Raw genomic sequence first — 23,398 nt, 5'->3', positions numbered from 1 at the left:
GCCAACTAGCATAAAAGTGTGAATGAAGTCATCTTAACACACAGGCACACCTAACTTCCATAATAAGTGTGTTCATATATTAGCCAAGGGACTGTTCTCATTCCTCAAGCAGATGCCTATAAAAAGTTTTGCTGGTATAGGTGAACTCAAAATAGCAATTGCTGCTACTCGTTGCAACAGGAGCAACAATGCCTGACCACAAAATTCTAGCAGTTCTAAACTGAATGGCATATTCAGTTAGACGAGACACCAGAGACTTGTGACATTATTTTTATTTGTTGTGAAGTCGCACAAGACACTGTGCCACCGGCACATTCAGTCTGGTGACTAGCAAAGGCCAAACACTGTTTAAGTAGTTAAAAGTGTTTCCGTCTGCTCCCAAAGGTTGGCTGACATATTTAGCTCATTTATAGAGGGTCTTTTTAGACAGAGCTCTTGCTAAACTGAAGGAGTAGAGCATCCACCGGTGCTGCTGCTAGGAAGCCAATACAGCAGCTGCACAAAATGCTAACGTGCAGCTCAAGACTTTTTAAGCAGTAACCAGCACATCTGCAAGTTACACCACAACAACATCTCTACCTTCTTCACAGCTCATGAAGTGCACTGCAAGCCAGCTAAAGACACCATTCTAATGGTGTGCCACAAGACCATCTTTGCATCAAAGCACAGCCTGTGCTACTCCTGACTGCAGCGTGTAATTTTATTCCTGAACACCAAAACTTCTGAAGAAGCTCCATTTTCAAACCTAATGTATCTTGACCAAACATGGCTGCTCTAGGACCTCGTGGGAATCTGGCCATGACAAAAAACAATACATCACTTCTTTCAAAGCAGCACACAAATTTAGGATGAAGGATGGAACACTACATTCTTCACAAATCATGGACATTTTTTACAAATTCCACACAAAATCTGGGGAGTCAATTAAACACTGTCACCTATTTCACTGACTGCTCACTGCACTATCAAGTAAGGATTAACATTAGTATATGACAAGAAGCTGGAATGAGTAGCAGTAAGAAAAGAAAGACAAGAACAGGAGTGGACTACAGCAGTTCTGCGGCTCCAAGGGAAGTATGCTTACTACACAAGTTCAAGCTTGGGTCTTCGTTGATACTACTACTACTAGCAAGAGGCAATATGTGATGTGCAGCCTAATGTCTCTCTAATACAGTTTTGAAGAGTCTCCTGTAGGACTGCCATATGTATGTCTGTCACCCTCACTGCTCAAGCCTCATATCCACCTCTCCTGTTGCACTAGAACTGATATGCCACAGCTGCCCTAATTACACAGCTGGTTCCTGTATTCTTGCTGACAAAGAAACCCTGCTGCAGACTGAGGAGACGTTTTGTTAAGTGATCAAACACCACACTGATAAGAATGGTATTATGCTTAGACAGAAATATGATTGGGTAGTAAAGTCCTTACTAGGCTTAATCCCGTACCTGGAACAAAGTTTCAATCTGGCACCAGCACAATCTAACAGAAGTTCTGCAGACCCCACACATGTGCATGATTCAGTTATATGGAGCAAGATAGTGAAATACTATTAGTTTGCATAACAGAGAATTGCACTCCAAATAGAAACAGCCTACTCCATACTGTACTCAGCTGTAGCCTTTGTGCTTGGAAAAAGGTTTTCTTCTCTGTAATTCATTAACCTACAACCTTATCAAGGTGGGAGTGAAGAACTTGTTTCCAGCGTGGAAACCAGCAGTCAAACTGAGCAGAAATACTTACGTCACTCTTCCTGAACTTTGCTTTTAAGCTCTTCATGCTGATCACATTCAACCTTCCAAACCTTTGAGGAGCTTTTTATCCTTCTTCAATATCTAAACAAAAAAGAAAGAAAAATAAGATTCCAACTTGATACCATTCAGTTCACTGGCAGCCAAGTCTGAATTGAATTTGCATACCTATATCACCCTTTGAGAATTTAGCCCTCAAGCTCTGAAAAAAGATTAACAGCCAGCTAAGGGAAACTTTCTGTTTCTCCAAACTTAAGAGCAAGCCTAAGTCTGACCACAGAAGAATAGAGCAAATCTTTACCAAAAACTCAAGTGTGTATCATGTTATATTGGCTACCTCTTGACATAATTAGATCACTGACATGTTCATACATGTAGCAGCTTTCTCTGCCCACTGCCTATTTGCGCAACATTATCATCAGGGCAGCCATTTGTAAAGTGGGAAACGCAGAAATAAGAACGCAAAGTCATTCATTAAAATGTCACTATCCTACAACCATGGGTCTGCACTGCGTAGAAGTACCACCATCACTATTGTATGTACAAGTCTAACTACTAACCAAATTAAAAATTATACTTAAGCCATGCATGACACATACCAGGACAGCTCAACACAACACAGCAGATAGAACCATCTGAGCAAGAACAGAGGTTATCACTGGAAGAATTGTTTTATACTCTTCCCCATAAGAAACTATTCTTGGAGTCATAGCTGTTTTTAATTTGACGGTGCACTATCACAAATAGTCATGTTCCCCCTTCCTCCCTTTCAAGTGAAGAAAAGCAGCAGTTGCACAATCATGTACAACTAACATTACAGACAAGCTGCAAGCTCTTACAGGGGAACAGGGGGCCGGTACCTAGGGCAAAGTTTCCTACAGAAAGCTTCAATATACCACATACTACCAATCCAAGATAAACGTAACGGTGAACAGCATGTTAAAGTAGCATGGCAATGTGTTTTTTCCTACAGCACAGCAGAAAAACTTAATGAAAGAGCAACATACATCTGGACTGGGCAAAGCCATCTATGCAAAAATGTTCCAAATTTCTGTTTTACACTACAGTCACTGGAATCACCAGCCCCCCTCATCTACAAGTTTTAGCTGCTATACAAATTCCTTCTGAAGGAACAGTTTAAAGTAAAGGATGTTCAGCTGTATAAACTTCCTCCCTCTACCCTGGAAAAAAAGGAGAAAAAAAATATTACGAGTCTAGCCAGATAAATAAATAACTGAAATGAGGACTGGAGCATAAATTCAATTAGGTCATGCAGGGTCACTAATGTTTCACATCACTCTTCAGAAACAGTACATTACTCTTTGATAAGCAAAGTGAGATTCAATTGTTTCATAAAAGAAAGCCTCTGACTTCAATGAAGCAAGTTGCTATGCTCTACATGATCACTCTACTGTGAGTTTTAAAATGCGCAGTATACTCTTGGTATACACAATATACTCTTGGTAGAATACCTATGAATGCTTCCACAAAATACAATGCTAAGTACCATTCAGGAGTCGCGATTACTGCTAAGTAAACATGTCATTTAGTTCAACCCCATATTTATCTGACAGACATTTAAGACAAACACAAGTACACTTCTTCAAAGAAAACCCAAACAAACAAAAAAATCCTATACACTACATACACACAAATACATTTCCCACAGAACACACATCCCCAATAGGTAATCTGAATGGGGTAATTCTGTAGGCCATTAAAATATCATTAAATCTGATTAAATGACTCTAAGTCTAATTAAACAGTCATTCTAAAGTCATATCAGATTCCTGAAAGCTTTCAGGTATATGAGCGAGGGGTTTCATTTGAAGTTCTTGCTTTTCATCTCAAGGAGAATGGGCTTGTGGAATTTTGTTTAATTCTTTAGCATGCAAAAGGAAAGGGAAAAAAAAAATTTGCAGAAGCTTTTTACTCCCTGGCTTAAGTGACAATTACTTAGCTTTTTCCTCAGCTGAATGCAATATTTGTAAAATAGTAACAAAACAACAACAACAAAAAAGCAAGTTTTGACTCATCAAAAAGAAGCAATTATTTCACGTTGCTCTGAGAGAAGCAAACCACTTTATTTCTCCTACACCTACTCAAATTTTGGAGAAGGTGTTTAAATTGCACAACAGCTTTCACAACCTGCACTGGAAAGGAGACTGAACTTCAGCAACAGCCCAATAATGTCCTAAATCATTCTCTAGCAACACCAAGGATGATGAGCATTGTAAAGACCAGAAATGCCAGGGTATAGACAAGAAAAACGCCATTACACTTATCTGACCTTCTTTACACACCACACCAGCAAAAAAAAAAAAAAAAAGAAAAAAAAAAAGAAAAAAAAAAAAGAAGAAAATGGAGGACAAAAACCCAAACTGTTTTTAAAACTTTCGGGAAAAACAAAACAAAATCACAATTTAAATGAACTTTAAAAGCTGAGAAACATCATACAATATCCCACAAAATCCAAAACTTAACAGGGCTTTCTATTTTAAAAGTTAAACATATTTGACTAAAAAAAAAGGTAAACCATTTAATTAGACCAGTTAATAAAACATAAAGAAATCCTGTGCATTGGGAACTGAAAACAAGAAATCTTTCCTCACATACAGATTGCCAAAGAATTGTCTGCTATAGGCTGTCTTTCCCCTCCCACCCCCTCAGCATTTTTGGCTCCCATGAACGAAAGATTTGTTACAGCTCCCATGGAAGATAAAGTACTCAACTACAGGCCTATGGGGGAGATGACACAGAACAGCTGCAAAGCTGGACTCTCTTCTGTGAGGAACCTGTAATACAGTCTAATTAACAAGCTTTGCAAGCATTCCTAATATGCTACTTTTCCCCCTTTTGAGGAAGGAAGAAGGGAGGTGAGCTGTGTTTCTATTAGAAGCCAACTTACTTTTCCCACAGGATACTTCACCTCTTGCGTAAGTGCATTTCATACATTGAATGTGAAACTCAAGTCCTCAGCATAATTAAAAAAGCATGCACAAGCACAGAAAAACAGTATTCCCAAGCTTAGTGTGTGTCACATCTGTACTTTTTCCGTAAGAGATAGTTAAACACAAATGTTAAGACTAAAGCTTGTGCATCATAATGCCCATAATCCTTCAGCTGTAGTGATAAAAACCCATGAAGCGGTAAGGGCTGCCTTTTCTTGGCACTATTTAAAGGAGGAAGTCACCTCTCAAAGGGTGTAATTATTGGAATTGATGCAAAAAGAGGTCAGCATCCTGATTCAGCAGAGCTTTATGACAACTGTTCATTTGCCAGAGGGGGGATAAAGGAAGCACCATTAATACACTCCTTTACAAGATAGGAAATGACTACTAGAAATTCACCAGGGAGCACCGAGACACTTCAAAACAGTATTTCCACAATGAATCACAGGTATTAACAAGAAGCAATGTCTACTAATAGTGGCATTTCTCCACTTTCAGAACAAACGTGATCATAAATACTGAGTGCTGTCATTTTGTAGCTGCAGCAAGTTAGCAGTAGAGAAGTGCTTAACTCCAGGGATTCTCAGCAGCTAATGCTGATCACACACTTTTAACCATTAGCTCCAAAATTAAATATCTAGTCCTCTATCTCATCTTCCTTCAGCTTAATGTTAAGAAATAACTTTCAGGAATACAAGCCACAGAAAACATCTTTAGGTTGGTGGTAAACCTATCTAGTTAAAACAAGAGACACTGAAGTGGTGGTAATCTTCAGCCTCAATAATTTCATTGAAATTGTGTTTTAATACACAATACAATCTTTAGGTTTCAACGTAGGAAACAGATTAGGATAATCTTCCCCACTGATTTACAGTGAGATTTATGCAAACCACAGCAAACAATACTGTAATTTCTTTTTCCTTTCCTTAAATTGCATTAAAATCAGAGCAAGACCTTTCAAACAATGTTACAACGAGCTCCTCGAATGGCCAAAGATCCCGTGCTGCAACAGTTAAAAAGCCTTAGTTTTACTAAGTAAAACTACAAGTTTACGATAAAACCATACACTATGCACACTGTCCATGCCAATTACAGTTACCCTTTACTGATAAGAGCTTAATTCAATTAAAGAATTCTGGAAGAATACTATTGCCACCATACACTTACATCTCCTTTGTGTGCATACACCTGTGCTCACAGGGGAAAATAAGGGGCCCCAGAAGTGTCTTCTCCCAAAGCACACCACCACCATTTATTCTCTGGACGATCACTTTCTAAATCACAAGCCCTGCTCTGACCCAGAAGCACAAGCCTTTGTAGCAGCCAGCACTGCAGAGCACCCAGAGGCATCCACACTACTAGCATCTCTTCTGCTGCCCACCTTCAATAGTCAACTCCTCAAATGCTTCGCGTGCCTGAGCTCCCCTGACCTACTATCCAATACCAAGAACATGGCCAAACCGAAGCTTCTCCTCAGCATTGCCAAAGCCACAGGACCACCTGGAGGCATTTGCCGTTGCCCAGCGTCTTTGGTTGTTCGCACATAAATGTGCAAGCCCATGCTGTCCTAAAAAAATCCACCCAATGCTTCATGTCTGACTACCTTCTCATTTCCATCCAGCTGAGCATATTCTTCTCTCCCTTTCTCAGGCCAAAGCAAAGAAGCATGTATGATGTGACCAAAAGCAACGGGAACATTTCCCCCCCCCCCGCCTTATCAGCACAGCTCAGTTTTTCCATCTTGAGTAACCCATCCTCCTGTCACAGGAAAAGTCAAATGGACAGAATTTTTTTAAACTTAATGTCACCTATAAAGACAAATAATTCTTGGCTTCGTTAATCTACTATTACTTACTAATGAAAACACACTGAAAAATGCACTGAGAAGCCCAAGTACTACACAAGAGTGGGAGTGATTTATATAGAGTTAATCCCACTCTAAACAGAATCAGACATCAGAGATAGCAAGGGCCTTGGGTAACTTAATACAATCCCTCTATCTGTTCACAAATCACTGGCAAGGATGTGCTGAACTGTACAAATTTAAGCATTTGAGCCCCAAAGTTAGAGTTCCATAGATAGTGCATCACTAACAAATCTACAGCTATCGCTCTTCCCTCCAGAAGGCTTTGCATCAATTCTCTACTCTTACACTTCCTTCAGCTTCCAATTCAGAATTTGCAAATGCTCAAGTTCCATTTTTAATGGATTCCGCTGAAGCACTACTGGCCTCTGTGAATGTTATACACCCAATACAAACCCAGGCAAGACTGTCAATGCAGGGATATGTGCAGTTTGTTAAACAGTGTTTTCAAAATCAGTTCTAGACAGTTAGGAGAAAGCCTGCATCAACAAGGCCTTAGACACAGTGAATTACAGGAGAAGGTTAGAGAAAAATCAAAATGTGACATTGTCCTGATTTGTTTACTTGGCATATTAGACAGCACTCCAGGCAAAATCCTAGGTCAAGCAAAGTCCAGGCAAATTTGTCATTCACTCATTACATACAGCTTCACTCTGTTCTTACTCCAGTTCTTTTGTCTGGAAGTGTCTGTCAACACACATCCAGCTCACTGAAGAGCACAGTAAAAGAGAGAAGATTTGATGCATGAACTGGGATATACCGCTGTCTTTCTCTGCTTTCAATTTCCCCGTCTCTAAAACAAAAAGCCCTCCCCACGTGCCCCTCAATTTTGAGGCCATATCCTCTGGTTTGATCATATATGAGATACATTGCAGTCCTGAAGACTTCTCCATGTTCAATGCTTAGTCCAACAGGGCTAGATTGGAATTGAAGCATCCAGCTACAACTAGAAAGAGAGAAAAATGACGCAGAGCCCCACTTGTGAAATGGTAATTCTTAAATGAGAAACCCACGTGGACAACAACAGCTAGTACTTGTTTATACTTCCTTCCTTATATTCTGTATCAACCATTCAACTAGATGCTCTTCAGAATCGGCAAACACGACAATCTGTACAGACGCAACGTTAAATCTGTGAAGAGACATATCCATGACTTTATGGATGAATATTCTGAAATAGCCCAAGGCAGAACAGTCATCTATTACGGCAGGAGTTAGGAAGACGGGAACATCAATTTAATTTACCTAAGACACTTGCCAAGCCCCACTCCCATAAACTCTGCCCTTAATACTTTTGACAGGTCTTGGAAGGGTATCCTACTGAAAACTCCTGTAGTCTAGAAATACCTTCAGAGACTGTGCTGATAACACAACTCCCCTATTCAGCTTCCAAGTTCTTGGGTAGGGAAAATATTTTAGCTGATGAAAAAGCAGTACGTTTTTAAACGTTACCCAAAAATGGAAAGAGAGCTGGGTGTGTTTCCACCCCTCAAAAATAAGTACTAGGAATTCAGATATTTTCTATCCTGGAAGACTATCAATGCTATAAACTAGCAGAACATCAGCAAGATCAACACCTACATCTTAGTGATAGTCAAGTGATTTTTATCTGATTTTATTCAGGTTGTTGAAACTTACATTCAATAGCAGCAGCACTAGGTGCTGTACAAATATTGGAGAAGAAGATCTAGTGTTTAAGATAGTTCTCCCAGCCTTCAGAGACCTACAAATCTCTAGACCTCCCTTAGAGTTACCGTGCTGGTGTCTCAGGCAAGTCCTTGTAAACAAGGTCTTCAGAAAGCACTCCAGGGTCAAACTCCCCAGAGACATTTCAGGATGTCCCAGTGCCTTTGGGAATCCAGACATCTGCAATAATCAACGGTAGCTCCCTGCCTCTCAGCAGTTACAAGGAAAGAAGTGGAACATCCTCAGCCACTGAAGTTACAAAGTCATAGACGGAATGGCATACAAGTTCTTTTTCTATTGTAATGACCCAACAAACTTGGCTCTCCACTTTACTTGTCCCCTCCATAGATTCAGGTAGAAAAATCCACGCATCTTGTTTTACAGTATTTTGAATACCAGCAATGGCTTCCGGGCACAAAACCAAAAGGAGCCTATGGAAGCTTTAGAAAATATATGTAAGTTATTACAGCATTCATCCAAAATGCAAGATCTGCCTGCAGAGGAAGGACTTGAGTCAAGATCCAACACTTCCTAGGCAAATGCACTGTTACACCAGAGGCGCTCTCCTCCAGAGGCGGTCTCCAGTTCAGCACACAGACTACCACCATCCCCTCCAGGCATTACCGGCCATCCTGTTCCGGATCTCAACACAAGGGAAGGATGCTTTCTTTCACTGCTGTGTACTTCCACTCCAGCAATCCTCAGGATGTACCTAGACTGGTAGCTAGTCCTAAGTGCCAGTAGAGCCCTTCAGTTGCTTCCACACTTCACCAGACTCACATTTGTCTCTGGCAGTACAACAGTGATAATCTCTGCTCTCATGTATTACCTGAATTACAGCTATTTGCACTACTTCCTCTATACCCTAAAAGCGCATTATTAGATGACCGTCAAAACTGAAGGAGCAGCAAGGACTGACAACTCCGAAAACAAGCCCCAAATCACCTAAAACACAGAGCTATCACCTGTGTGCATTCACAGGCACCTAGACAGCAGCTCTAAGGAATGCAGGCAAGACAAAAGGCTTCTCAAGACATGCGGGAAGTACGCACACAGCAGGAGAGCCAGTTACTCAAATCTATAACCCCAGAAGATGCTATGGATTGCTACGCTCCGACCTTGGGATTTTCAGTAGTCTTATATCTCTGCCACTAAGCAAGGCACTAAAGCTTTAAATGTATTTGTTCTAGTTTTGCTTGGTTTTTTCTCTGTAGTTATTTCAAGCATTATCCCTGTGCAAAAAGAACTAGCCCACAATCAGCTCTCAAAAGGAATGCGATTAGGGTGTTGTTGCAGTAGGATTTAGAAATTGCCCACATCTCACACAAGAACTTAGCTTTCATGGTTTTCCAGGCACTGCTTCTCCCTCAAAGGAGGCACAAACTCCTTATGAAAGAGGGGAAAAAGAAAAGTAACACAGTGGGGAACATGCAAAAAGAAAAAAAAGAGATGAGGCAAGTGAGTGAACCCTCTTGTGAAACGCTTCATGAGACCAGGAGCCTCCCTCCTAGTCTCTCCTCCACTTGATGTTATCCATCTCTTGGTCCAGGGAAGGAGAGGGAAGGAGGTAGCATTTTACTGCTTTGCTAGCAGATGCACTCTTGGAAGAGGGAAGAGAATAGCACAGGGCCAATATTTTTAGAGATTGGAAGGATGGACGTCTGCTACTGCATAGTGACTTATTGGCACTGAGCCTGGCTTCAACTCAACCCTGAGCTCATATCAAGCTTCCTTCTACTCAAATGTTCTTTCACTCTGGTTCATATGGTTGTTATGCAATTCTTCTATTAGTAAATAAAATCCCATTGACAGCTTTCCACAAGTGTCCCAAGACAAGAGCCAAGCAGGTCACTGACAGATACTTACTAAATTCATTTACTCCTACTTAATCTAGGACATCAGAAAGCCTTTCTAAAATGATGTATGTGTAGGTTTTGGCATTTGATTTTTTTTTTTTTTTACAATAACATACACTAATCTGCAACCTGCTGGGATAAAGGAAAAAAAAAAAAAAAAGGACAATACAGCTTCTACCAAAGTAGTATTCACTCCACTAGACTGTAAGTGTTTTATATCATTTCTGCAACAAGCATGCTCACACTCACTATAGAAACAAACGGGAGAATTTGTTAAGATTCTGCAAGGCTGATAAAGCAGAATTTAACTAGTCTTTTCACAGGGAGAAACTTAAGAATGTCACAAGTGGCAACAGCAGACTGCAGCCGGCTCGTGCTGCCAAAAGCTGTGCAAGAGAAAGCAAAATCTTTCGCGTGCTCCCTTGGAAGTTAGAAGCACGGGTTCCTGGTTGAAGCTGATGCGATTCCTACAGCAGACTATTTAAATTTTTTTAAGAGCTACTGAAAACCTTGATCTTTTAAGCCCCCCGCGCCTGCCCGCGGGGCAGGGGAGGCGGCGGCAGCGGTGCGGGGGGACCCGGCGGAGCCCGGCAGCCAGCCCTCCCTTCCCGGGCTCCCACCAAAACCCCGGAGGGAAACCGCCCCACACGGGCGCCGAGACAACGCCGTCCCCGGGGACACCTTTTTTTTTACCGGAGCGAGGAGGTTTTACGGTCCCCCGGCGGGGATTTTAGGGTCTGCCCCCGGGGCCCAGCCGGACCCGCGCTGTCAGGGAGCGGGCGACCCCCTCCCCGAGGCGGCCAGGGCGGGCTGCGCTCGGGCTGAGGGACCCGCCGGGACGCCCCGCCGGGCGGGCAGGGGTTGGGGGGGGGGTCAACCGGCGCCGGCCTGACTGCACCGAGGTGCTACCCGCAGGCAGCTGTCACCCCCCGCCCCGCACCGGGGGGGGGGGAATCATCATAAAACTGTAAATAAAGTAAATAAACAGTCAAGCTGCGCCCCCCGCGGTGCTCGCCACAACCCCACAGCGGGGAAAAGGGGCTCTCCGGCAGCGCCGGGGAAGGAGAAGGGAGAGGTTTCCTCCTGTTGCGCCCCGCCAAGGGTTTCTCCCCTCAGGCTGCGCGGCGGGAAGCGCCGGCGGCGGGGGCAGGTGGGCGCCGCACACAAAGCCCCTATTCACAGCCCCCGCCGCCGCGCGCGCCTGCACGCGCCCTCTCCCCGCCGAGCCGCCCCTCACCTCACGGAGGAACCCGCGTCCCGCTACGATCGTCTCCGTCCCCCGCCGCCGCGCACGGAGCCCCCGCCGCTGCTGAAGGGCGGAGCGGCGCCGCCGCCGCCAGCCCCGGGACACTCGGGCGCTCTGCGTGGATAGGGCGGGGGGGGGGGGGGCGTGACATCACTCCGCGGACACGTGATCGCGGGGCTCCGGCCCCCCGCGGGGAAAGGGAGGGGCGGGGAGGGGGCTTCGCCCCCTCCCCGCCCCTCCCTTTCCCCGCGGGGGGCCGGAGCCCCGCGCTCGCGGAGGAGGGTCACGTGGTGGCGCGGGGCTCCCGCCTTGAGGAGCTGCTGAGGGGAAACGGGAGTTGTCACCCCCGGGGCCGGGTGCGTGTGTGGGAAGGGTAGGTGGGCGTCGAGTGGATGCCTTCTGATCACCTCCGGAGACAAGCCGAGGGGGGGCGAAAAGATATTATTTCCAGGTCTTCAAGGTGCGCAAGCGCTTCAGCGCGTGAGAGAAGTCCTGCGCTGCAGTTCCCTCCAAAGCTTCCCCGTGTGTCAAATTCCCCTTTCTCAGACCCCTAGGCAGGAAGGACGGCTTCAGAAGAAAGAGAAGCAGGGCGCTTCTTGTTTAATATCCAAATTAATGACTGTTGTAGTGTTTGGTTACACAGGAATTTAGAGGTTAGAAAATCACAAGTGGGCTTTATAGCTGTGCCAAGGTAGTGCTTCACTGGACGTGCTCCAGAAGTCTTTTTTTCCAAACCCCTCTTCTCAAAGTTGAACCTCCAGAGCTCCCTTTCGCGAGCCTTCTGGCAAGCCGATGGCAAACCACCTCAATTCGACACCAAGCTGGGTGGGAGCGTTGATCTGCTGGAGGGCAGGAAGGCCCTACAGAGGGACCTGGACAGGCTGGATCCATGGGCCAGGACCAACTGTATGAGGTTCAACAAGGCTCAGTGCTGGGTCCTGCACTTGGGTCACAACAACCCCAGGCAACGCTACAGGCTGGGGGAGGAGTGGCTGGAGAGCTGCCTGGCGGAAAAGGACCTGGGGGTGTTGGTTGACAGCCGCCTGAACATGAGCCAGCAGTGTGCTCAGGTGGCCAAGAGGGCCAATGGCATCCTGGCCTGTATCAGGAATAGTGTGGCCAGCAGGACCAGGGAGGTGATAGTGCCCCTGTACTCGGCACTGGTGAGGCCGCACCTCGAGTCCTGTGTTCAGTGTTGGTCCCCTCACTGCAAGAAGGACATGGAGGTGCTGGAGCGTGTCCAGAGAAGGGCAATGAAGCTGGTGAAGGGCCTAGAGCACAAGTCTTATGAGGAGCAGCTGAGGGAGCTGGGGTTGTTTAGCCTGGAGAAGAGGAGGCTGAGGGGAGACCTTATCTCTCTCTACAACTACCTGACAGGAGGCTGTAGTGAGGTGGGGGTCGGTCTCTTCTCCCAAGTAACAAGCGATAGGACAAGAGGAAACAACCTCAAGTTGAGCCAGGGGAGATTCAGATTGGGTATAAGGAAAAATCTCTTCACTGAAAGAGTAGTCAGGCATTGGACCAGGCTGCGCAGGGAAGTGGTTGAGTCTCCATCCCTGGAGGTATTTAAAAGAGGTGTAGATGTGGTGCTTAGGGACATGGTTTAGTGGTGGACTTGACAGTGCTAGGTTAACGGTTGGACCTGATGATCTTAAAGGTCTTTTCCAACCTAAACAATTCCATGATTCTGTGATTCTAATATCTCACCAAAAAGATCACAGTTGCCTTTACCTGTGCAAGGAACTCTGGGCACTTCATCTACTAATTCTCCTGTTAAGTGAGTTGATGAGCCTCTGCCTACCGTCCCACCATGAGAGTGCTGCCATTCCACCACAAGAGTCCTGCCAGAGTTGCTGGTCCTCGTCCCATTGTGGCACGCTCATCTACTGCTCCCACTCACGACAACCACCTTCCCCGCCTGAGAAGGTCTCATTTAATCTCTGTGATCGCTCTTATCTTCTCTGTTCTCAACCATATCCACACCTTCTAAAGTGGCAAACAGTACAGGGAGGAAATGGGCACTTCAAAACTTCGGGTCATTATTGTAATAGTGGCAAGTATTGTTATTAAACAAATACACTTGGTTATCGCCAGAAGCATACTTTCCTGTGCTAATCTGCAATCCTTACCTTGGCCACTTTGTCTTCTGCGTGTTTTACCTTTGAGAACAGCCATTGTGCCAGCACTGTTTCCTCTCTTTTTTTCTTATGAAAAACACACACACCAATGTTAATCTAATATAGTTAATGCTGAGAATTTAATTTGCAGGAAAACAATAAAAATAGGAAAATTAAACTTCCCTGGCAATGCTAGCTCAGCAGCTACAAAACATGTTGCAATTATTATGCAATTATTTTTAATTCCAGTTATTTTTAAAGGCCGAATGCATGTGTACAATATGGTTAGAAATTCTCCTGCCTGCTTCTTCCAACACCAGCAAAATTCCATGTAAACATGTGTGACTAACATGAAAATTATTTAATACGTGAGTACAGTCTCTTACATTTTGAATAGTTTGACCATGTTGAATTTTTATTTCCATTCTCAATGCCAGCATATCATTAAGAGGGGCTTTGGGTATGTTTGCATGGGATGGTCGCATATAATGATGCATGAATAATAAATAGTATATTCTGGCTACGGCATTATAGTATATTCAGTTCTTGAGAACTGGGAAATACAGTATTTACTAGTTCCCAGAGAAGCATTGTTCATCATCTCATAAACTGTGGCCCAGGATAAAGGCCGCGGGCTTTCTGGTGGCAGCTAGCTTGAATTCATTAACCCAAACTGATCTGTCTGACAGAACCTGACTGCCCTCTAGGTTAGCCTCCCGGCACGGAAGACTGTGCTTTCCACTCTTCTTTTCTGAACCCCCTTTTGGGTCCTTCTCCAAGGGCAGGGCATTGCCTCTTGTTCAAAACACTCCGATGTGGTTCTGTGGCTGAAACCTCTGGGGGCAGAGCGCACGGCTGGGAGTCAGGAGATCTCAGTGCTGTTCCTGATTTTGCCCTCAGTGTGCCGTAGGACTCTGCAATTGTTGTGTTTTTCCACCTGTCCTTCTACTGTCTGTCTGCAGGGTGAGAACGACTCTGAGAGTTTTATTACATGCTCAGCATGAGCTAACAGGTTGTTAGTAAGACAGAGACAATCTAATCTGCAAGAGGCAGAAGGTGGAGTACATCCTACACAAGCAGCTTCTCTCAAAATCTAAGTATTAGCACGTTGGCAGTGTGACACCCTTCCTATGCCCCTCCGTTCCTTTGTACAACAGGCATGGGGCGACAACGGGAGAGGAAGAGAATATCCTCTTCTGCTCAGTCTCCTGGAAAAGATGGGGTGGGTTGCAGACAGTTTTGACTTTGAGCAGCTGCCTGCCCGTGTGATGAAACCACCCATGCATTCCTAGCTACTTCTGCAGAAGGGAGAGGCCTGGAAGTGGCTTAAAGATGTCTTTAATCACACCTTATCACTCTGTTGCACTGTCTTGATAGCATCTGCTAATTAGCTTACTTGGCATTGTTAATTTCTTTTCTGCTGCTTCTGGCTAGTTGTTAATATTTTTCTTTTGCTGCTTCTGGCTACTGCCTTCTGCAGAACGCAAAGCGCTGGTCACATCTCCACTTAGAAATTATTTGCAAAGAAAATCACACTCCTGAGCTGGTTGATCACTTCCCTGCTATCCTTCAAGCAGCTTAAACCTGTTCTATGAGCTTAAAGTGCTGCATTTTCTCTTCTCTCGTTGGACTTATTCTGGTCTGATTATTTCTAATCTGAATATAGTTTGTTTTGCATTAGCTGTTATTTTTTGCTGAAGGATAATTTAAAGAAAGTTTGGGTTTAGATTTTGAGACATTATTTTGTTCCCAGGCTGTTCTTTGCTTATGATAAAATATTTTTTTCACCCTTTGTGACAGATATCCCCCATAAATGCAGAAATCTCTGTGGTAACAAGTGAGACAGCTAAAAAGTGTCATTTATATCTGCTCCCGCCAGAGCGCTTTCTTTTTTTAATAACTTGTTAGCACAGAAAGGAGGTACTTGATGCCTCTTCACAATGTGGTATGTTTCAGAAAACTTGGCTGGGAATTCTTGTCTTTTGCTGTTTCTGTGCTGTTTGTGTAGCACCAGCAATGGGCCTGAGGGGGTCAACGCAGGAAAATATTAAAGGCTGGAGAAAGTCACAACTGGAGCTGCTCAGACAGGGCTCTTAACGGAGATGAAATGTTGAGTGAGGAAAGCCTACCTAGGGACTTCTTTTCCTTTGAAGTGATCTTTCAAAAGCTGAAGGGAAAACCCAGAAATAGTTGCAGGGAATTGTCTAGAATATCTAAACTTCCACTTACTAGATGGATATTTCCTCTGCTTTCACCAACCTTTCTTCTTCCTCATGGTTTTTACATCTACACTCTCCTCTTCACACCTTTCTGCATGGAGTCCTGGTCTATAATTTGTCTGACCTCTTCACGGTCCCAGGTGACATTTCTAGGAAAGCTCCAGAGAAATTAAGTTGTTTTGCCCTTGCGATTCTTCCTGCGCCGCAGGGCCCTGCTTTGCCACGGCTGCAAGAGGCACCACGAGGCTGGGCTGCCCTCCACTGGGCCCCGTAAATCTGAATATTCCTCTGCTGCTCCATAGGAGCAGAAATCGGGAGCAGATGGAGGAGGCCAGGCTGTCTGTGTCACCATTGCTAAATCCTTCAGGGGTTTCGCAGCAGACATCGGCTGGACCTCGGGGAGCCTGCCTTAAACAGCAGCCTTACCTGGGTGGGACTGAATAGATCAGGTCCAGATAGGAAAGGGAACAGCTCTCCAGAAATGTAGCTTACTCTTCTCTCCCTATGAGAGGAAGGACATTATTTGCCTCTGGATATATTTTTCATTTCAGTGAGCAGCCGGTGGGATATACAGGAGGAATTAATGCAATCCGTATTAACTACAAAGAGTAAAAATCCTCCTCTTTTTTTCTTTCACTTTCTCACATTATTATGGAAATCTGTGCTTGCATGTTACTGTCTTTGATATGAATGTGCTTTCTGTAGTTTTAACTAGGAGAAGAATAATTTCTTGGCCTTTTCACTAACATCCAGTGTAAAATAAGTTTATCTTGTACATCTTCCCTGTAGGGACCACAGCTTGGAGCTGCAAGGAAGTGGGCTTGATGATCTAATGCAGCTTTCCCACAGAGACTCATCCTCAGAATTATTCCATAACATGTTTCATTCTTAAATTATTTTAAAAGCACAAGTCCATGGAAACAACAAAAGAGGATTACACACTCTACACAAACAGATTGTGCCTGAAATGGCAGTGCATCTATGTGAATAATTTAAAAAGGAAAAAGTGCTTCATTTCTTCTTGTAGAAAAGCTCAGCAAGCAGAACGGCAAATGTCCAAATTGGCGCAAAGACCTTCGGAGGTAAAGAACAAAGCTTTGTTAAAAGCCTATCCCAGAATCCACAGGGCGTATTTCAGGTCTCTATACCATAAATGAACTGGTTTTGTGTAGCATTCCCTGCTTTGTTTTTTTCTAACAAGAGTGCTTCATTCTCACCTGCGCAGCTGCTCCTGCATGGGGCCATGGGAATTCTGTGTGTGTCAGCTTGCTCAATTTTTCTCCATTCTTACGCAAGTGAGAAGAAGATTTTCTCTCTGCTTGGCCCCACAGATACAGCTGGGGACCAAGATCACTCATGAGAAAAATCCCTTGCTTCCCAGTCCCTGCATGACCTAGTGGCTTCCCTGCAAGCTTGAGGGTTGAGGCTCCTCAAAAGCTTGATGGGAACGTCTGTGTGAAGCCACCAGACTACCAGAGGCCAGGCAGAGCACACCTGGCGGAGAGCTGGCTTCCACCCCTCCGCAAATACAAAGGGCTCTTTGAAGGCACACCACTGAAAGCCCTGAAAGGCCAGTTGCCCAAGAACAACCAAGAAGAAGATTATACTAATCTGAGGATCACTAAAGAGTAAAATCCCTAGTATTCAATTACACCGGAGAGCACCTTGATTATGTTGTAATAGCACAAAAGTCAAAGCAGTTCCCACAGGAAGAGGCAGTTACATGCCGTATTTGCTCCACACCACGCAGGGAGTTGCTTTGTCTCTACTCTTGCTCTAAGGTTTCTATTCCATTCAGAATGTGTAAATCAATTTCCTCTTCCCATTCAAATTGAAGAAATCCACATTCCTGCATATTTTATATGACTATTTGCATTACAGAGAAACCAAGCACCTTGCAAATGGCATTTCAAACAGCTTATTTTTTTGTTTTTCCTCCTTACAAGATTTCTTAATGTATTTGGCATCTGCAAGCTGAAACTTCAGTTCTGTCCCACGTTGTATTCCCGTAACACAATTTCTGCTGCTGATTTTGTTGTGGAGGTGCAAAATCCCATATGCATTCTATCTTTGTTGTCACTCTTCCAGCTTTTGGAAAAGACGTTTCCTTACATCTCCAGAAGAACAAAATCTCATTATGTCGGTCATCTGTTTTGTTTTTTAAAATGCTTCCTCTGATACAGAGATTTTCAGACCGTATTTTTTCTTCTATGAGTCTTCATTTAGTTTGAGGTTTTAGGATCTTTCTTTTGTGTTTATAAATCAAAACTTGTTGAAAAAAAAGAAAGGACAATCCAAGATTTCTTTCCCCTGTATCACTATAATCAAACCAAAAATTTGTTTGGGTCTGATTCATATTTGCATGCAAAGCCCCCCGCCTCTGCTGGGGTTGGTGTAAATGAGTGTCAGACCTTCCTCTCTACTTCTCAGAGATGACTATAACACTTATCCTGGATCACAGGAAAAAATATCAAAGGGTTGGAAAGTGGGATGGGATCCAAGGTTAAGACTCTGCGATTTAGTGTGGAGACCTTGGAGATTTCTGCACTTTGCGCACGGACAGATATAAATCTTATGTAATCCTGCTCCAGCAGAGAGGCTTTGCATAAGGACTTCTACAAATGAAGCACCTAATTACCACCAAATATGTAGCAAACAAAGGACTGAGACTAAATCTTTGGTACGCTGTACCAGTTCTTAGAGATCGTGACAAACCAAAACATCAGAGAGGAATGCAGTTGTACGCAGAAGATTATAAATATGGACCCAAACACAGAGTTTCGTGAAGTGATGAGATCTGGGTTTGGCATTATCAAGGTTAAAAAAAGGCAAAGCCACATTCTCCAGAGGAGTGAACCAGTGTAAATTCACTCCACTCAATAAAAATCATTCATACCTTTTAGAAGCGATTTCTTTAAAGTGATTTCTTCCATCTAGTAGAAGTTTTCCCATATGCAATATCGTGTATCTGTACGATGCCATGGCTGAAGTGTCCTCCATTCTCACAATTTTACACTGTACACTTCCTCTTTTGCTGGAATGTTCAGTCTCAGATGTTTCAGTGCCTACCGCCAAAGTAGCCTCAATCCATCTGTTCAGCAGGTTCCTCTGGCCTTGCGGGAAGAAATAATTTTGCTGCCATGGAACACCTCACAGGATCACATCATCCTGTGTGAGGGTTGTGTCAAAAGGTCAGTGGTCACCAGCAGGGTGATCCCCCCTTCTCCTTCCCCATACACTCGTCCATCCTTCATGACCAGCTGGGGATTCATGTGCCCGTGACTGAGCCTAGGCCAAATCTCACCCTTCTCTCCCAGTCAGAGAAACACATGCAACAGAGGTCCCACATGCTCTCACCACAAACCCACCTGCCGCTTTCCAGTTACACCAAGCACACCACGAGCCTTTATTTTCTAGGAACCATTAAGACTCGCTCCTCTGCCTCTCCTCCCCTTCCAGGCGGAGAGCTGGGGCAGACAGATAGGTCTGACTATCACCAACACTGTCCTGCCAAATAGACTCTGTCTGGTAAGGAGGAGAGGAGGGTCTTGTCTCCCAGGACTTGGTATGTGAAGAACTTTTGTTCTCTTGCTTAGAGAGCTGGCACCTGGGAGTGAAGACACTCACAGAGTAACCATTTTCTTCACAGATGGGGAGAATTTGGGAGCTGAAAGAATGCTAAAGGACTCAACAAAACGAATGGTCGTGCCTGTGGGAGGGGGGCGGCAACTCACTGCAGGCTTGGAGCCTTTCCAGGGTGCATTCGCCAGCCAAGTGGATAGTGGATACAAGGGAGACCCAGCAATGCGCTCCGTGTGCACGTCAGTGTCAACACCGTGTGGCGGCTGTGCTGATCTTATCTGAGCCAGGTTAGATGTGCTCAGGTTTAAGGCAGGTCACGTTTGTGCTGAGAGGTGTCTAGCCATGCACAAATAGACTAATAATTACCTTGAAACCATGGGGTGCTATAACTGATGGTATGCAGGGTTCCTAGAAGTAAGACTCTTATCTCCAACTTCTATTTGGGATCAGCAACAGCTTGGAGTGCTTACTGTTGTCTTTCAATAAAGAGAAAGTACAGATTTCAATTTGCTCATAGCAGTTCTTTCAGTTTCGAACTTCTCCTGAGTTTGAACTGCTGCCCCAAAAATGAGAATAGAGCACCTTTTTTGCAAGAGTGCCAGCATATGCAGAAAGGTCTGATCTTACAGAGGGCTCTGGTGGTACCGACCTCTGAGGAAATAAGGAGCCTGATTCTGGAGCCTGTTAGCTTTTACCCTGGGCATGGGAGTCGGTCCTTGCAGGCCATGAGAGCGAGAGCCCGGCTGACAGTCTGGTGCTGCTTCCATTTCCTTTAGCTTTCAGGTTAAATAAAGATCATTAAATATAAAAAATGAACATTTGTTTCTAGTCAGTTGGTAGTTATTTCCTTCTATTGCCCTGGGCGGAAGAATACAACTACTGAGAGGTATGGATACACTTTATTCATCAACTTTTAAGTGCATTTAAAAATAAATGCCAAGAAACTATAGCCTCAAGCTGAAATTATTACTGCAAGGAATGAAACTGTTTACAATAAAATGTAATAATAAAGCACAGAAAGTAACTAAGATAGAATTGTTTACCTGGGTACTTGCTTGCCATTTTATTTTACTTTGCAATTTTAAAACACAAATCTGTTTTGCGAATAAACAGTGCATACATATTAGCAGTAATGATGTTGTCAATTCCATTTTAAGTAGCTGAATAAAAAAAGTATAGCTGCAGTTGGGTACTGAAGAGTGGAGACAGATGGATACAGCAAACATTTTATCTCTGAACATTAGGTAGTTGGTGCTTGTTGGAATGAAGTGAATACCAAGTACCTTAAAATAATTCTTACTGCCTTTTCTCAGCATTTGTTTCTGCAACCGTTTGTGAAACCAAGAGGTTTTAGTTTAGAAAATTCAAAGAAAGGAAGAGTCTTGAGAACATTTGTGCATATGAAGACTCACAGAATGGCTTATAAACCATCATTTTCTGTCATTTTGTCAAAAACGACTAGGTCACCTTCTCCCTTTTATCAAATGAGCTGAATTTTGCCTTCCAACCTCTACAACAGCATAACTTTCTCTATGGACCTTTCCCTGAGGATAGTCCCATAATTGAACCAGATTGCTAAATGGTATATTAAAGTTATTAATTGTAAAGATTTTAAATGAAGATACTAAAACCTTTGCATTTGGATGTATTTGTATTTTCTGTCATTAGCTGGGCCCATATCTGTTCTCTATCCAGAACTTAATTGCTGCTGGGCAAAAGTCTTAGCCTCTGCTATTCTGACTTTTGGAACAAGTTTCATATACCTCGTCTGGTCTCATTAAATCTCCAGCAAGTTTCAGTTCAGCTCAAAGCACGCCACTTACAATTTCATTAAATCACCCCTAAATTCAGCCTTGGTATTTATTCCAGAATCCTGCATATGTTTTGCTCTGCTCCTCTTGATGTTGTAAGTCCAGTTTGTATACGAAGCAGTATGCAGAATGAAATTGCAATCATGTTCACAATGATTGTATCTGGAAACTGTATTCTTCAAAGGTTGCAATGAGATGGTTACTGGTTGCAATGAGATGCTGACTGGTGAAGAAGACAGTGTCTGGTACCAACTTCATCCTTCAACATGTTCAGTGCTTCAAGAGATCTGTTCACAGCACTGCCTTTTCTGAAGAAAGCAAATAGGTCCATTTGCTTTGAGAGTCTTTATTAATGTAATACATGGAATGAGAAATTCTCTTGGGAATGGCAGTCTTGCCTTTGAATTTCATTTTCATTTTTATTTCTGACAGAGCTTTCATGCAGCTTCTGAACTTCCCTTCACCTCCCTTTCTCAGCGTCTTTCCTTCCCAAGACTCTGCTGTTGGTTCCAGGAACTTGGCTGTCTCACCTGCCGTCCTTCAGAATATATCAAAGCAGACTTTTTTCCCCCAGTGAGGAATGAATATTACACAAGTGAATAGAATGGCTCAGTGAAAGACATCTTCCAGGCCAGGATGATAATGGCCTATGCCTGCTTTAGCAAGCCATTTGGAGCTTAGGCCCCCATATTTACACTACACGCAGTTGGGGGTTTTTCCTTCAGACAGCATTCAGTCTTGTCCCCTGAGCAAAGTGTCCCCAACACAGGTGGTTCAAAGATATCCAAAGAGCAAATCGTTGATTTAGACCCATATACCACCCCCGCTCCCACGGAGTTGGAGCATGTTTAATGGCCGTCTGGGTTGGAGCTTCTTCTGAATCTGAGTCATATGCACCAAACTTGTTCTGCAAGTCAAACCAACATGACGGGAGATTCACTCTCAAGCCACAACAAACCATGTCCATGTAGACACAGTCAAAGCTTCCTGACTTATTTTAAATTTGTTTACTTTAATCTGATTTAGGAACCAGAATGAGAACCAGAACCAGGACAGTCCCTTTATCTTGCTACATGACAGCAAATACCTGTCCAAATCCCCTCTCTGCATGTGAGGAGGTAGGATTGCGTGATTTGTATCCGTGTATGAAAGCTGTATCAAATTAAATTGAATCCATGCCATGCCAATAGCCCCTTAAGTCTCAGCTCAATTCATGATGGAGTGAGATTGCCATCGGTATTTAGCAGAATTTAATCTACAAAGTAGCATATATTGCCTTATACAACTGGTATCCAAAGAAGCATTTGTCCATCAGGAATGGCTTCATGCTTCAGTAGTCCAGAAGGTGAGCAAAGAATGTGATGTTCCTCATAAAAGGCGTAATTGAGCTAATAGGACAAATTGTTTACAAAATCCTTAACTACGTTGCAATTAATACCTAAGATCAGTAAGAGAAAGGATACAACTTATCACTCTTTATGCTCTCCCCCACACTTTTTCCTCTTCTGGATGGTTAGAGAAGAGTCTCTTCCCTTCAGTTTATTGTCAATTTGTGCTTAGTCTCAGAGTAAGAACATTAGCACAGAGATCTGTTTTGTGGGCTTCATGCCGTACATGGTAATTGCATTCATTAACATCAACTTTTTTATTTCATGAGGATGTTTATTAGTCAAGAACTTTGTGAAAAATTACAAAGCTTAATTTTGTGCCAGTTTAATCTAATATAATAGATTGTCTTCTCATTTACATTTATAGGGACGACTTATGTTGTTTATTGCATGTAAAGTTCCTTTAAAGTGGATCCAACTATATTTTCACTGTTTTACTTGCCTTAGTGTAAATATGAACCTATCCATATGCTCTTTCCTTTAGCTAATATTAAGTAGTTATCTGGTCCTGGAGACAGATCTTCTTCCATTTACATGGTTACAGCTCCCAGTAATATTAAACCAGTATAGAGATTGGATCCTTAGGTATTATCTCATTATTAAAACTAATTAAGGGAGCATTAACCAAAGCTGAGTAAGTGCTGAATCATAAGATCATTACTATATCTTTTACCAGCATTCCAGCCATACCAGTATAGATGGCTGACTGGACTGCTCCTTTTCATTGGTTGCAGGTTTTTAATTCTCCTTACTTAACAACTACAAAATACAGGCTTGGAATTTACAGTCTCTAAAACAAAATAAAATTAAAAGTGGAAACCCTAATAATCCAAAATCAGTATGTACCATTAACACAGAGCTACTTATCTGATTATGTACTTGCTCTTTGGGTTAGGTTGCATCACAAAAGACCAGCTCAAAACTGGTTA

The 23,398-nt window shown here is 43.4% G+C and overlaps 1 protein-coding gene across 3 annotated transcripts in view; it reads right to left on the bottom strand.

The window, feature by feature from the left end:
• RAI14 (retinoic acid induced 14) overlaps nt 1-11,447 on the bottom strand; it is an 89,084-nt gene extending 77,637 nt beyond the window's left edge. For all 3 annotated transcript variants that reach the window (XM_082336777.1, XM_082336778.1, XM_082336779.1), the window contains exons 1-2: nt 11,344-11,447; nt 1,742-1,833 (exon numbers count right to left, since the gene is read on the bottom strand). In XM_082336777.1, the coding sequence (XP_082192903.1) occupies nt 1,742-1,777 (36 nt within the window). In that variant the 5' untranslated portion in view covers nt 1,778-1,833; nt 11,344-11,447. The remainder of the gene's footprint in view (nt 1-1,741; nt 1,834-11,343) is intronic.
• Between the last annotated feature and the right edge of the window lie 11,951 nt (nt 11,448-23,398).

This window comes from Platalea leucorodia (assembly GCF_965183815.1).
Source record: "Platalea leucorodia genome assembly, chromosome: Z".
In the NCBI taxonomy this organism is placed as follows: domain Eukaryota; kingdom Metazoa; phylum Chordata; class Aves; order Pelecaniformes; family Threskiornithidae; genus Platalea; species Platalea leucorodia.
The sequence above is the reverse complement of the archived record's forward strand: the minus strand, read 5'-3'. Positions and strand labels throughout refer to the sequence as shown.